The sequence below is a fragment of the Heliconius melpomene genome, chromosome 20 (assembly GCF_056956725.1).
Source record: "Heliconius melpomene rosina isolate 202511_hmr_F chromosome 20, ASM5695672v1, whole genome shotgun sequence".
Taxonomy (NCBI): Eukaryota; Metazoa; Arthropoda; class Insecta; order Lepidoptera; family Nymphalidae; genus Heliconius; species Heliconius melpomene.
Genome location: NC_140408.1, coordinates 10,094,045 through 10,107,647, shown reverse-complemented (window position 1 = coordinate 10,107,647; position 13,603 = coordinate 10,094,045). Strand labels below are relative to the sequence as shown.

Genomic DNA, 13,603 nt, shown 5'->3' with positions numbered 1-13,603 from the left:
CTCATAGCAGACAAAACTTAATACTATTGAGACTTATAACTTTATCTATTTTCCAACTTCACACTGTAAGTATATACTCTCTTATTTTATTTGGTTTAGTGCATGCTGCACATACATGTTTGGGTGTACCAGTGTTCCTCTATCCCACGATTTATATTAATACAGAAAATACAAGTAAACGAGCGTTCGATGGTAAGTGATCACCATCGTTCACGACCCCGTGTAACACCAGAAGAGCTTTTTTTGTCGGTGTATTGTCGGCCTTTGAGGTGGAAATAGACGGGCTTTTTGAACGTACACCACACATGTCGTATCAAACGAATGTTTAATATAAATGTTAGTGGGCGTGTATATGGTTGCGTATGTGTGTATAGTTATATATCACATATCTCACCCTCACTAGTCTTCCTAGTGACATTAACCACGTCCCCCTGCGCTAGTGCCAGCTCGTCGGGCTGCCTCGGTGCATAGGCGTATAGTGCAGCCACTTGTGGGCAGTCCCAGCCCGCGTACAGCGTCTCCCCGTCGGCGGCGGTGGGCGGCGCGAGCGCCTCCGACCAGCGGCGGAGGTCTGTCTCGGTGGGGCATGACATCATCTGAGGGGATTTATTTAGATTTATATTTATGTTTGAGGCCCAGTTGTGGCGCAAGGGCACAAGCTGACTGTAAATGGTAGAGGTTTTGGATTCATTTACCACGTGAGTAAATTAAATATTTAATATTTTCATTTCCCTCCCGCTCAATGGAAATTTTTGAATTTAAGTTAAGTTAAGTTAAGCACGTAAAACTGTGCCTAAATATTAATTTTAAATGTATGTCAATTAGTTTTAAATATTGGATTTTATACAAAATAGCAATGTATGTATCGGTCATTGCAAACTCGACATTATAAATGTAGAACAAAACAAACATACCATCTCAATAGTTCTTCCCTCATGGTTCTCTAGAAGCGTCAACAACAGCGTGTGCTTGGCGCCCGCTGCTGCGTCACTAGAGCACACTTCGACTAGTGATCGTGGGCAATGATCCACCACTACGTAGCTCTCCTCACTAAAATTAATAAATAATAAATATATTTTTTGGATGAGATTCTTAAATTTATTTATATGGTATGCAAGTTTTTTTACTATAAAATTAAATTAATAATGTAAAAAAGTCCAGGTAAAAAAATCTAAAAAATAAATAAATAACTAAAAAAGATCTAATGATTGAACACATCAAACGATTGAACATATTTTCTGTGATCATGGCTAAGAACTCTCGATTCAAACCAAGAGTGTACCGTGTTGTGTCAAAATGTTTTTTTTAAAAATATAAAGTGCGCCATTTTGGTATTTATTAATTTTATTGATTCCTCATGCATTACCACCATAAGGTAAAATGTATTTAAAAAATTAATTTACCCTTTTTTCTTAGTAATGACAAGGTGATCGTTGAACAAGAACAGATGTAACGGCACTTTGTGGAACTTCTTTCCGAATGTCAGCTTCAGCTCGTCGGTCTTCCACAGCAGTTGTGTCATTTCACCAGAACGGACTAGCCATCTGATTGGTCTATCAAAATGTAAAGAAATAGCAAAGTGTTAAAATATTTAAACAATAACATGGTATTAAAATATAAAGACATAGAAAGGTACTTAAAACAACGTTTTTTGCTACATTCTCTCTGCCCAACTAGCTATGTTTTAGGAGTGAAAAAAGGGATGGTGGAATTTCAATTTAAAATACTGATGAGGTTTCGATTGCTTTTATATGACAACATTAATTAAAAACCACTACTACTAGGTATATATTTTACTTTTTTATAATTTAATTTTTAATTAATATTAATTTAATTTTTCATATTTTAATTTTTTATTAATAATATAAAAGACATATTTACATACTTGCGATCTCGTCGCGACAATGCGGGCGCGAGTTCCGGCGCGTTCTTTAGAGCTGGCGGCACTTGTATGGCGGCTGACACGTGCCACATTTCTTCTAAGCGTTCCGTGGAGCGCGCGCCCTCGTTGCATTGCGATACGAACTGGGAACAAATATGTATATGCTTTATATATAGTAGATATTTTTCTGTTATTTATTAAATGTTGTGTGAGTTATTTTCATTTATACTTCGACTTTTGGATACGTTGCATGTTGTGTGGCAGAAGACAACGCCGCGCTTTACAATTTTACCGGAGCAAAAATAATAAAATATTTCATTCCCCGAGTGGGAATGAAAGCCATAACCGCCACGTTTATAACCAGATATTCTTATATCACTGAGCGTCAGTTTGGCATTACCAGGTGTGTAAACTACCAGGATAGCAGTAATAATAAAGAGATATAAAACCAGAAGTACCAACTAGCAAATACTTACATCGCTAAGCGTGCCTAGCGCGTGCATGGCGCCCGCGTACTCGTGGTCGGCGGGTGCGAGCTGGCGCAGCACAGCGTCCAGGAGCAGCGGCAAGCGCGTCACACGCTGCATGGGCAGCAGCAGGAACGAGTGCAGCGAGAGGCTCTGGCATGCTGGGTGGCTTTCCAGTCTGTGGAGAGAAGATAATTATCATGATTCTTTATTTTTAAAAAACAAGGATATAGGGTAATGATTCCACTTAGGAGAATTAATTATTATAATTTTTCGATGCTGGTGGATAACGTGCGGCCTTGAAGTTGAATTCCCCCACTCATAAGTGCTAAAATCTGGCAAAAAGTGGCAGCGGAATCTCTTGAAATTTTTTATTCTATCTATGCGGGTAAAAGAGTGAGCTGAAAAAAGTAAAAGATGATCTTTGATGTTTTCCGGCCCATCCGTATTATAATGGTATAAACTAATGTTATTGGACGAATTCTATTCAAGGAAATGTTTAAATTATTTAAGTTCTTCGGTTACTTTAATTTCTTAATATTTAATCCACTTTATAGTGCAGTCATAACAAAATTTATAGATACCTATTTGGTTTGACCACAAGGACCACAATCGTTTCCGCCATAAACGTCATACAATAAAGACGTCTACTCAAACTATACTACTGTATAACAAGCCTATACCTACTATATTGTATTCATTTATTTGAAGTATGAATTACCTTTTTAGCGCTGCAGCAAAGGCCGGTCGTTCCCTCAAGCGCTGCAGCGCTTTCACCATAAGCGGTTGGTTTTCACAGTACTTGACGTAAGCGTTAAAACGCGCTTCAGCATGCCGTTGGACGATGTCACAAATGTCTTGGAGCAAAATATTCTCTTGCCAACAGCGCTCGAGATCCGTCATTAGCATTTGTGAACATCTTCGTACTAAAATTAGATAGAGATATATATGAAATTAATGGAATAGAAGCCGTTATGGCGCAGCGGCACAGTGTTTGACTGTAAACGAGATGGTTGTGGGTATGATACCTACTCAGGGGCTATGAAGTATGTAGGGATCTGTAACTCTACATGCAAATGTATCGAAAGTTGGGACCAGAGTGTCTTAACACTAGGTTCCTTTTGCCTAAGTGCCTACCATGCTACATGCGGATTACAAAGATAAGTTAAAAACATTACTAAAATAATATATGGAAATATTAAATTAATAAGTAGAGGTGATGTTGTATATGACACGCACAACAACAAACACATATATTTTTATCAGGAATTATCGCGTGTTGTGGCACAGGGGCACAAGGGTGTGACTGTGGGTTCGATCTCCACTCGAGGAAATGAAATATTTACTTAAATTTATACTTCCGTTTCTTCGCTTTGGTATCGAGGCAAAAGCGCGGCGCGGAGAAGTCGGCGGAAAGTGCGGAAAGGGGAGTGTGTTAACACTATGTTCCCTCTGCCTCCCCTGTTGTATGCGGGATACAGCGTGAAGCTGATTTTGTTTTTCAATATGTAATATATAATTGGCTTTTGGATAATAAATAAACTTTCTAATTAATATATCACATATTTTTCTTCGTAGGCATGTCCACATTCCTGAATTAACAATAATATAAAAAATTAAATATAAAAAATATTCATAGTTGTAACTATGATTATTTTTATGTTAGATCTAGAAAAGCAGAATAATGACCAGGTAAAATAGCAGCAAATAAAGTCGCCCAATCCTCCCTGGGCAGTATGTGTGGGTCTCTGAAGGCGGGATGAGAAATGAAGTGGGCTTCCAGTACATTTAGTGAGTTGAGGTATGACGCCTCAGATGTTAGGAGTTCGAATTTCGCCTCTTGAAGTTTCTTTTGGGCTGGTGCAAGAGAACCTGCAGTGTTTGGAAATTTTATAATTTTATTAAGAATATACGGATATTTAAATATAAGTATTAATTCTATATATCCGCTTCATTCTGTACCAAGTTTTATAATATTGTAATTTTTTCTATTTTAAAAATTTATACTAATTTTTGATTTGGGAATTTAAAATAAAAAAAATATGATTCATACAATACCAAGGCACATGTCTCTTTTATGAACTACTATGATAAAACAATATAAAAGTTTAATATTTTTTAAAATGAGTTTAGACTCACTAAGCACAGTAGAATTAACGACTTCAGGCACTTCGCACCACAGAGTGCGAGCGGGGCCGCGGGGCGCCACCAGCGCCATGGCGGACGGCCGCGAGGAGGTCGTGGAGCCCCCTGTGTCGTACGCGTCCGAATCCGAATCACCTTCTCTACACGCTGACTGATGAATGAAACAATATATTTATTAGTATCTAAAAGTTGTTAAAATCGACGATAACTTCACACTACATGTGAACTAGATATAGAGTACCTAGTGTATTAACTTAAACGGTGTAGGTAATTTATAATCTAACCTAGTCGATTTTGGTATAGTTTCAATTTAACAGCAAGTTGACATAAAGTAAATTGATGGTTGTGGGCACTTCGCAAGACAAACCGCACTCCCTATATCGTACGTGCCACGTGTCCCGTGCACAATGAAGAAAATTAAAAGTTTATTTAAAATACGACTTTAAAAATTAATACAGTAAAAAAAACAACATAAAAACATTGCATAAAAACTTCCGCGTACAATCATCTTTAATTGGTTTTATCCATATATAGTTCTAATTCTAATAGTCTACTAACAAAGTAAGGTCAAGTTTAGAGTAGGAGGTTATATCATTTATCTCACGTAATTAGCCGGTCAATTAGCATGGCTGGATAAATTTGTTTTGACTTAGAATTGTTTAAACAATCGCAATTATTGTGTTAAATTGTTTTAATTCGTTTCCGTCAAAATTGTTTGTGTAGGATAACAAAAGCTATTAATGCAATTTGGGAGTTGTATTTTTGCTATATTTTTTAGCGTTACGTTAAATTTCGCATACAGCAGGTTAGGCATAGGGAACCTAGTGTTAAGACGTTTTACTCAGTTTCTCTCAGATTTTTGGAGGCATAGCGTGTTGAGTGGCGAAACTCAACGCCGCGATTTGCCTGGACACCAGAGCGAAGAATGGAAAATATTAAATATTTCATTTTCCCGAGAGGGAACCGAACCCACAACCTGTCGCGTTTGTTTTCGCATGCTTGAGCCCCTGTGCTACGAAGTACTTCAATACATTCAGTATGTGTTTAAGGGACTTTTAACAAGTCACCTTCATAAATCTTAGAAATTATGACCAACTGACTCACAAAGTCGATCACATGAAATCGATTCCCATTTACTTAAATATTAAATATTTTTATTTCCTCGTTCTGGCAACGAGGCAAACGAAGACGGGGTGGGGGAATGGACCTAAATGTGTCTTAATAGGAACGAAATGTCTGAAGCTAAACAAATGTAATACGATTTCAAAGCTTTTAAGTCACATATTTTACCTTGAAAAATAATGGAGGAAAAACGTTTAATTTGCATTATTAAGTTGTCATTGTTGCAAATGTTGCTACGTATTGCTATTTACGTACGGAATAGGCAGAAAGAGTCTAGTTAGGCGACTAACGATTCATATTACTTATATTACGTTTTCTTTCGATAGGTACTTGGAGGTTATTCCATGGCGGACTTTTGGACTGGAATGTCACTAGGTTTCTTCTGCCACTCCACTATATGCGGGATAAAGCGTTAAGCTGAGGCTGAGCGTTATGAGATATAAGTAGTAGAAACAAAGTTGAATACATTGATTTTGAACCGACTCTCACGATTTTTATTTAAAATATGAAGTTAGTTAACACATAATATTAATTATATTTGACAAAGTTTAAAATGAGCGAAATTAACCCAATTATCCACGATAGAGTAGCCTGCAGTTAAATTCCTAGTAATCGTATTAGAACGGTTTCTGATAATTAAGTGTGTCAATACTGCACCGCAAACTTTTGATATCGTATGACACGAATAACGTGTTATAATCTTAATATGAACTTTATACATTTTTAATATTATTTCTTTTTATTATATTTTATGATTTTTCTTTTAAACATGATGGACAGGGAAAGATAAAGAGAAAAAAGGAAATAATATTTTGTCGTAATAATTTAGTTTGTTTTCAACTAATATGTACCTATTAATATTTGTATTTCCTCGCTCTTGTATTAAAGCGTGGCGTTGAGTTCCAACAATCAATGCGAAATCTTTCGGAAATTTAGCAGAAATTAAGGAACAAAGAATACTAGGTTCCCTGTACCTACTTGTCGTCCCCCGAAAATTGTGAAGCTGTCTTTGCTAATAATAATAAACAAAATAACTACTGCAATAATTGTATCAATTAATACAACAATTCTACACTATAATACCTCAGCTTTAGCCGCGTTGTAGAACTGGTACAGTGGCTCGTGGGTGAACAGCGAGTGCGGGAGCGGTGACGCGGGATGAGACCCTGAAGAAGCACCCGATGAGGAAGATATGTTACCTGCTTGGTAAAGACCCGCTTCCGCGTACCTGTAAGGAATTTAAAATGATATCTTAATATATATAGATATATTTTGTTTTTTAGCCAAATTATTTTTTATTGAATAAATATTGTTGATTTATATTTTTATTTTTATAAGTTTAAAATGTTATTGACTGAATTTTAATCGCATAGGCTTTATGTCTTCCCTGGGAAAATAATTTTATAGTTACCCTAAGGGTTTTAAAATTATTAGACTATGCGGTACTCTGAAATCCACCACCCTGGCTGCAGTAGAACTTATCAGGTACACTGCATAAAAATACAGTGCTAACCTTATACCTGCGTAGGTACTAAGTAAGCATAGCACATTTAAATTCTGTGATCGTCCATAATTTCTTGATAATGCACTCAACCCCAATACGTCGAGAAATTTAAGGTTAAAGGTAAAAGAAAGTCATGGCGAACTTGAATAATATGATATTATACGAATGAGGTCAAACAATTTCACTTACGCACAATAAAAACAAACAATAATAAAAAAATATATACCTACAATGTCTCTATTATTTAACTGTTATATAAGAAAATATTATTTTAAAACTTTCACGAGTCGATTTCAAGCAAACTCTTAATATCTTGATACCTTTAACAAGAAACGGTTTTCGCGCGGACCGGTTCCCTCAATTCTAAAGAACTGATTGACCAATAAAAAAAGATTTTAATAAGACAACCGTTATCTGATTATATTATTAAAATTTATATTAAGACGTTTAACATGGCGGCAAGTAGTTACAATTTTTTTTGTTTGACTACCAAAATTATTTTTGTATAATATCCAAATAAATATTGACCTGTTAATTAGCATTCACATATATTCCATATTTCTTTGTTTCAGAATTCTTATTAAATTTAATTAAGCACAAATCACAACAAACATTTCCACTGGTCCATATTATAACACTTTTAGCTATAACTTCGACACGACAAATGTTACTGTACGCGTAACCGGGTGATGAGCGTCCGAACGTATAGGTACTATATAACTAAATACACAAGTTGTTTGACGGTACCAGATATGGAAGAGACGCGATGAAAGTCTTACCGAGGAAACAATTAATCATAAAGAAAGATAAAAAAATTGGGTGACATTTCCTCAATTTTTTTAAGGAGGGTAACATTCAAAAAAGTCCATGACATGTGTGACACAATGTAGCAAAATTTCACAGATAATAAACATCCCGTACACAGCAGGGTAGGAAAGGGTAGCTGATGTTAAGATAAGTGTTTTGTTTTTTCCTAGCTCTGATGAGAACATACTCGTAAAGTGTGGCGTTAAGTACTGCCGCTCAAAACAAAATTTCTCAGATATTGGGGAACGGACTGCTATATGTGGGATACAGAGTGTGTGTGTGTCTAAAATAAAATTTTTTAAATGACATTTTCAATTATAATCCCATAATTTCGCTTACGTCTACCATTTGTACCAAGCAAGAAACTGCGGTACAGAACAGGCTCGTGAGTCAGCCCGGGCGCGTCACGTCGCGCCGATAACAATCCGCAATCAACTCATATCCTTCGAATTAAGGCGAATTATGAGACTTTGGGGCTTTGGAAATATTTTACGTTTTCACAATACTTTGACGTAATTAATTTAGTAACTTGATTTTCAATTATAGTAGGTACATAAATACGTAGATTTTGTCAGTGATACATTTTGTATGTCTTAACACTAGGTTCCCTCTGCCAACCGTGCTGAATGCGGGATACAGCGTGAAGTTGATTGAATTTTAATTTAATAAATAATATCAATTTCATAAATATATATTACTAAACATTCTTATACCAATGTGTATAACATATTTCTTTATTTTTTAGCTTTACGCTGATGATTTTCCCGAGCGAGATCGAACCCAGATTAGGACGTTATGTTACTACGCTACGACAAAACGCCTTAAAGCATTCGCTTGTTTATATAATAATTAATTAATTAAAAATAATATAATATGTTAAATGCTAGCGTCACACAGATGTACATACCAATCATTACACGAACGGGAAATATTTACCAATTAACACACATAAATTGTTGGTTAAATAATAAACTTGCTCTATCGTCGTATCATTGAACTTTCTAAATTAAGACATCTATATTACGTCAATTCGAAGAAAGTTATTACACTGATTAAAATTTATATTAATAGATATTTATTGTATTGGGATATCTGTGTATGTAAAGTAGTGCCTCGGGTTTTTGTAGGTAGACTTATAAATTTGAAAACAGAAACATATACCGGTTGCCATCGAGTTCATCAAAGTAAAAAAATCTGAAAAATGATGATGATGATGCTTATTAATATTTTTACTTACTCCAGACCAAAATGCAGGAGATATGCGATAATATACGAATACGTACTAATAAAAATAATTTATGCTTAAAGCATTTAACGTAATCTAATAAATAAATTGTATATAATTTTATCAAAAATACCCTTCTAAATCTAATACAGTTTTTTTTTATCTTGTATTGGGTGATGTGACTTAACGCCATTCTTTATCCCACCACAGCTAGAAAACGTCAATAATTTAAACATAACAATTTCCTCGAGTGAAGAACTAATTGTTCCTAATAGCTCCCAAGCACGGCGTTTACAGAAATGACTAGTGTTATATTAACTTACCAAGAAGAAGTAGATGTTTGTGCTGGCACGTCAGATCCACACTCAGCGTACCACGAGGTGCGAGTGCGTGGCGACTTGTCCTTGCGCGACAGCGTCGGTAGTAGCCGCTTCAATTCTGTTTAGTTCGTTTTTATTAGTATTTTGGTATTATTTGCGGTGTACGCTGAGTGGCGATGTTATTGTACCTACAATACATATTTCTTAGTATAACGGTCTTGTTCCACATAGGGAAGAAGGAACCTAGTGTTAACACTTTGCGTGTTTAGAGACGGAATTCAACGCCACACTTCACCTTCACCGCAACGGCCTTATTTTTTATATGAAGTTTTTTTGACGATCACTTTTCAGAAACAGTGTATTAATATGAAGGGTCTATAATAGCATAATCTTTACGTAAGCCACTAAATTAAAAGTCAAATTGTAGGTGGATCAAAGCAATGGCATATTTGGATAGGACATATTGTATTTATCAGAATATTCATTAGTACGTGGGTAGTAAAAAGGACATGATAAAAAAAAGGAATATTTACCAAGATATTGTAAAAGTACTTTACAAATACAAAGGGAAACTGATATAAAATATTAGATAGCTATGTCCAATCAATTTATTTTTCTTGGGAAATTTCGTTTTTCCTCTTAGCTAATGGTCCTTGAAAATGAATGAACAATTAACCTAAGCTATTATTAGTAACCATAGAATTGAGAAACTCAAGTTCAATCTACATTTGCCACTCAGAGTACAAATTTAAAAATTAACTATTATTAAGTGTGGGTGTAACAGTTGTTCATTGTGCACCGAGCTGTGTATGCTTCTGTGACCAAAATGAATTGTTACATGCACTTGAATTGTGACTAGTGTTGCCAATAATAAAACAACCAATATATTGTACAAAAAATTTACTGATTGCCTCTGAACAAAATAAAAAAAAAAAAATTAAAATTATAAATGAAAAATCAAGATCGATATAAGAGAGAGAGATATTATTTAGTATTAGAATTGGCAACACTATATATATTTTACAGTCACATGCCATGCCCAAAAATATTAATACACACACAAAAAAAAAAACAAAAGACAACTCACGTCCCATTTAGAACTGAGACACGAAACGATAACTGCGCAAAACCATTACAATTATACCAATCGAGCGTAAAACATTAAACACATTGTAAAAACCCGTCTGCCACTTGCAAATATATATAATAGACTGACTAATGATACGAACAATCCTACAACGCTATAGCCCACGTAACCAGCAACTATATAGATGATTATATCTGTAGGTCGCAAAAATGATGCACGGCAAGGTCGTTTGATTAAATGGCAAGGAAAATCTTATAATATTATACAAAACACGGAGTTTACCTTGACAAACACAAAATATAGTATTATTATTTGTTTAGAGTGGTTTATTATATTTCATACTAGCGGCCCGCGCGCGGCTTCGCCTGCATAAATAACGTTATTATTAATTTCTGTCTCCATGAGTACCTACGTCCTATAAGTGACGTCCATGCAAAATTTGAGACTCCTAGCATTTGTAGTAACGAAGTTTCATACAAACTTTCAACCCCAAAAACAACCCCTTAGAAGTCGAATATTACAAATTCCCATCTTAGCGAGCATCTACGTCCTATAAGTAACTCCTATGCAAAATTTCAGATTCCTAGCCCTTGTAGTTTCTGATATTTCGTGATGAGTGAGTGACCTTTCGATTTTATATATATAGATATAAGGGTATACATTAAAACGATCGTTTATATGGACTCGCGATAGATAAATGTTGATAAATTGGTATAATTGAATGTATTACGCTCAAAAACATGTATTGTATTAAGACACATGATATTTAATATCAATATGTATTTAGAAAAGATGTAAAGAAATATTAAATATTACTGAAGTGAAATTAATAATAATATATAGAAGTTACATAAACCATAACCCAAAAAAGAAACATAAGAAACGAACAAAGACAGTGCAAAACGTATACTCAAGCTGTGAAACATTTAGTACCAGAACCGCCTCCTCCCCTGTTTACTGCAAATAACTAATATAATTTTGAAAAAAACAGACAGATATTCCTCAAATATTTATTAAATATTTATTTATATTTAAATTATGTAGTAGTGTGGAACACAACACAATTATTGTTATTTAGTTCTAGAATATACATTAGATGAAACGTTTAGACCTAGGCATTTTTATTGTAATTGATCTTTCTCAGCTTATTACAAGCTAAAAGTAAATGAATACAATATATCATATGACGAATGTAATATTTTTTAAAACACCGTCTCAAGTTTTCCAACTTCATGTAAATATCCCATACTACTAAAATTATTGAATTTATAACCGCTATTTTAATTTAAAAAAAAATCAAATATAATTAAAAATATGAATATATACAACAATGAATAATATTAGTTATTTCCACGTAGACAGAGGCTCTGACCTCTGTTTAGCGCTGTCTTCATTTTATCAGTAAGTACCCTTTGGAATTAAATAATTTATAACATTATAACTAGACGTCAACTGAAATCAATAATTTTTGAAACCAAAATAATGTACTGTTTAAGCATGTTTATAAAATATGTACTCTTAAGTCAATTATTATTACTATATATTATTAATAGCAACTCTACAACTACATATACATAATAAAACAAACAGGCCAGAAATTATCAAAGAAATATGTCATTATCCTATTGCTTGATGATTACTATTTTTTTAGTAACAGTAACTAGATTCTTTTTTCTCTTTTAATTGTAAATTAGTAAACATGTTTAGTTTTTATTTATAATAATTGAGCTTAAAACTGATAGTTATTTCAATTCATTGAAGAATTATGAAAAAAGAAACAATTATAAATTTCGTATAGATACTTATTTTGTTTTAGCCCTATGTAAGTTTTTTCTGTACATTATAAACTAATTTTTAAATTCTATTCTCAATGTTAATCATATCACAAATAACCACATCGCCATATAAGTTTAATTGTATTTTAAAAATATATGTACATTTTATGTGACGGATTACTCGCTATATGATTCATTAATCATTTAGCTTCTAATATTATATTGTATAATAATAGCAATATTTGAGCCATTTATTAACCTATTATATAAACATATATTAGTATATTTTGTTGTATGAAAAACAAAAGAAAATACAAAAACTAAATTGAACTTTTAAGCCTTTTTTATATTACTGTCAAAATGAACATTTTTTTTTCTTTTAAGTCAAAAATTACGTAAATTAATTAAGTTATTAAAAATGTTAGAAAAAAATGTCTACAAAATCCCTATACTACAAAAAATAATTCAAATCAGTCAACGTCAATACAACCCCCAAGTACTAAAAGCCCACCTTCGTTAACAGCGCTAAGATCAGTCTGTACGGGAGGTGGGGGTGGCGGGAGGGTAGGCCTCTCTAGCGCGAGGCACGGGGAGGACTCGTAGCGTAGCGTACCCTCTCGTCTTGTGGCGTCCGCTGTGTCGCTGCTGGAACAAGGGGTGGGGGTTAGAATACATTTAAAGGGGACAAAAAGAAGGAATCTTTGCATAAACATTAGGTTCTATAGAGAAAATATAAATAGAATATACCTACTGTATATTAAACAGCAAAAATCTACGTTTATTAAAAATATAAGTTAAGAGTTGTGTTAACTCCTAACATTTCGTTTTGTTTATCTACTCTGCTGTATGTAATACTAATGTAGTATCAAAATAATATATTTTTAAGTATATGTGTGAACTATTTGTAATATAAGTACATATCAAGCAAAGCGCGGCGTTGAGTTTCGCCACTCAACACGTAATAAATCCAGAACTCCGTGGAAAGTAGGGAACGGCACTGTTTTAACGGGAACGGAATACTTTACTAGATGCGGACAGCGTGAAAGTAAAAAAAAATATATCATAAAAAAATACAAGAAAAAACATATTCTCATACATAAATGACCATATCAAAGGTAGTCACGAAACGTCATTGTTCTAACATTAATAATTGTATAATTTACCTGTTGAGGTCATATCTAAATGCACGACTTGGCTATAGACAAGCAGATTACAAGTCATCTACCAAGTACCAAGGCAACATGACGTTATAGAAGCTAATTTTGTAGA

General features: G+C 34.0%; 1 protein-coding gene across 8 annotated transcripts in view; it reads right to left on the bottom strand.

Moving 5' to 3' along the window:
• Exn (Ephexin) overlaps positions 1-13,603 on the bottom strand; it is a 93,530-nt gene that overhangs the window by 1,598 nt on the left and 78,329 nt on the right. For 5 of the 8 annotated variants that reach the window (XM_085204148.1, XM_085204147.1, XM_085204150.1 and 2 more), the window contains 11 exons: positions 12,846-12,979; positions 9,476-9,590; positions 6,700-6,844; positions 4,489-4,645; positions 4,039-4,221; positions 3,071-3,275; positions 2,359-2,527; positions 1,886-2,025; positions 1,404-1,553; positions 915-1,050; positions 395-596 (listed from right to left, as the gene is read on the bottom strand). In XM_085204148.1, the coding sequence (XP_085060274.1) occupies positions 395-596; positions 915-1,050; positions 1,404-1,553; positions 1,886-2,025; positions 2,359-2,527; positions 3,071-3,275; positions 4,039-4,221; positions 4,489-4,645; positions 6,700-6,844; positions 9,476-9,590; positions 12,846-12,979 (1,736 nt within the window). The remainder of the gene's footprint in view (positions 1-394; positions 597-914; positions 1,051-1,403; positions 1,554-1,885; positions 2,026-2,358; positions 2,528-3,070; positions 3,276-4,038; positions 4,222-4,488; positions 4,646-6,699; positions 6,845-9,475; positions 9,591-12,845; positions 12,980-13,603) is intronic. The other 3 variants (XM_085204153.1, XM_085204152.1, XM_085204154.1) reach the window with 3 other exon arrangements.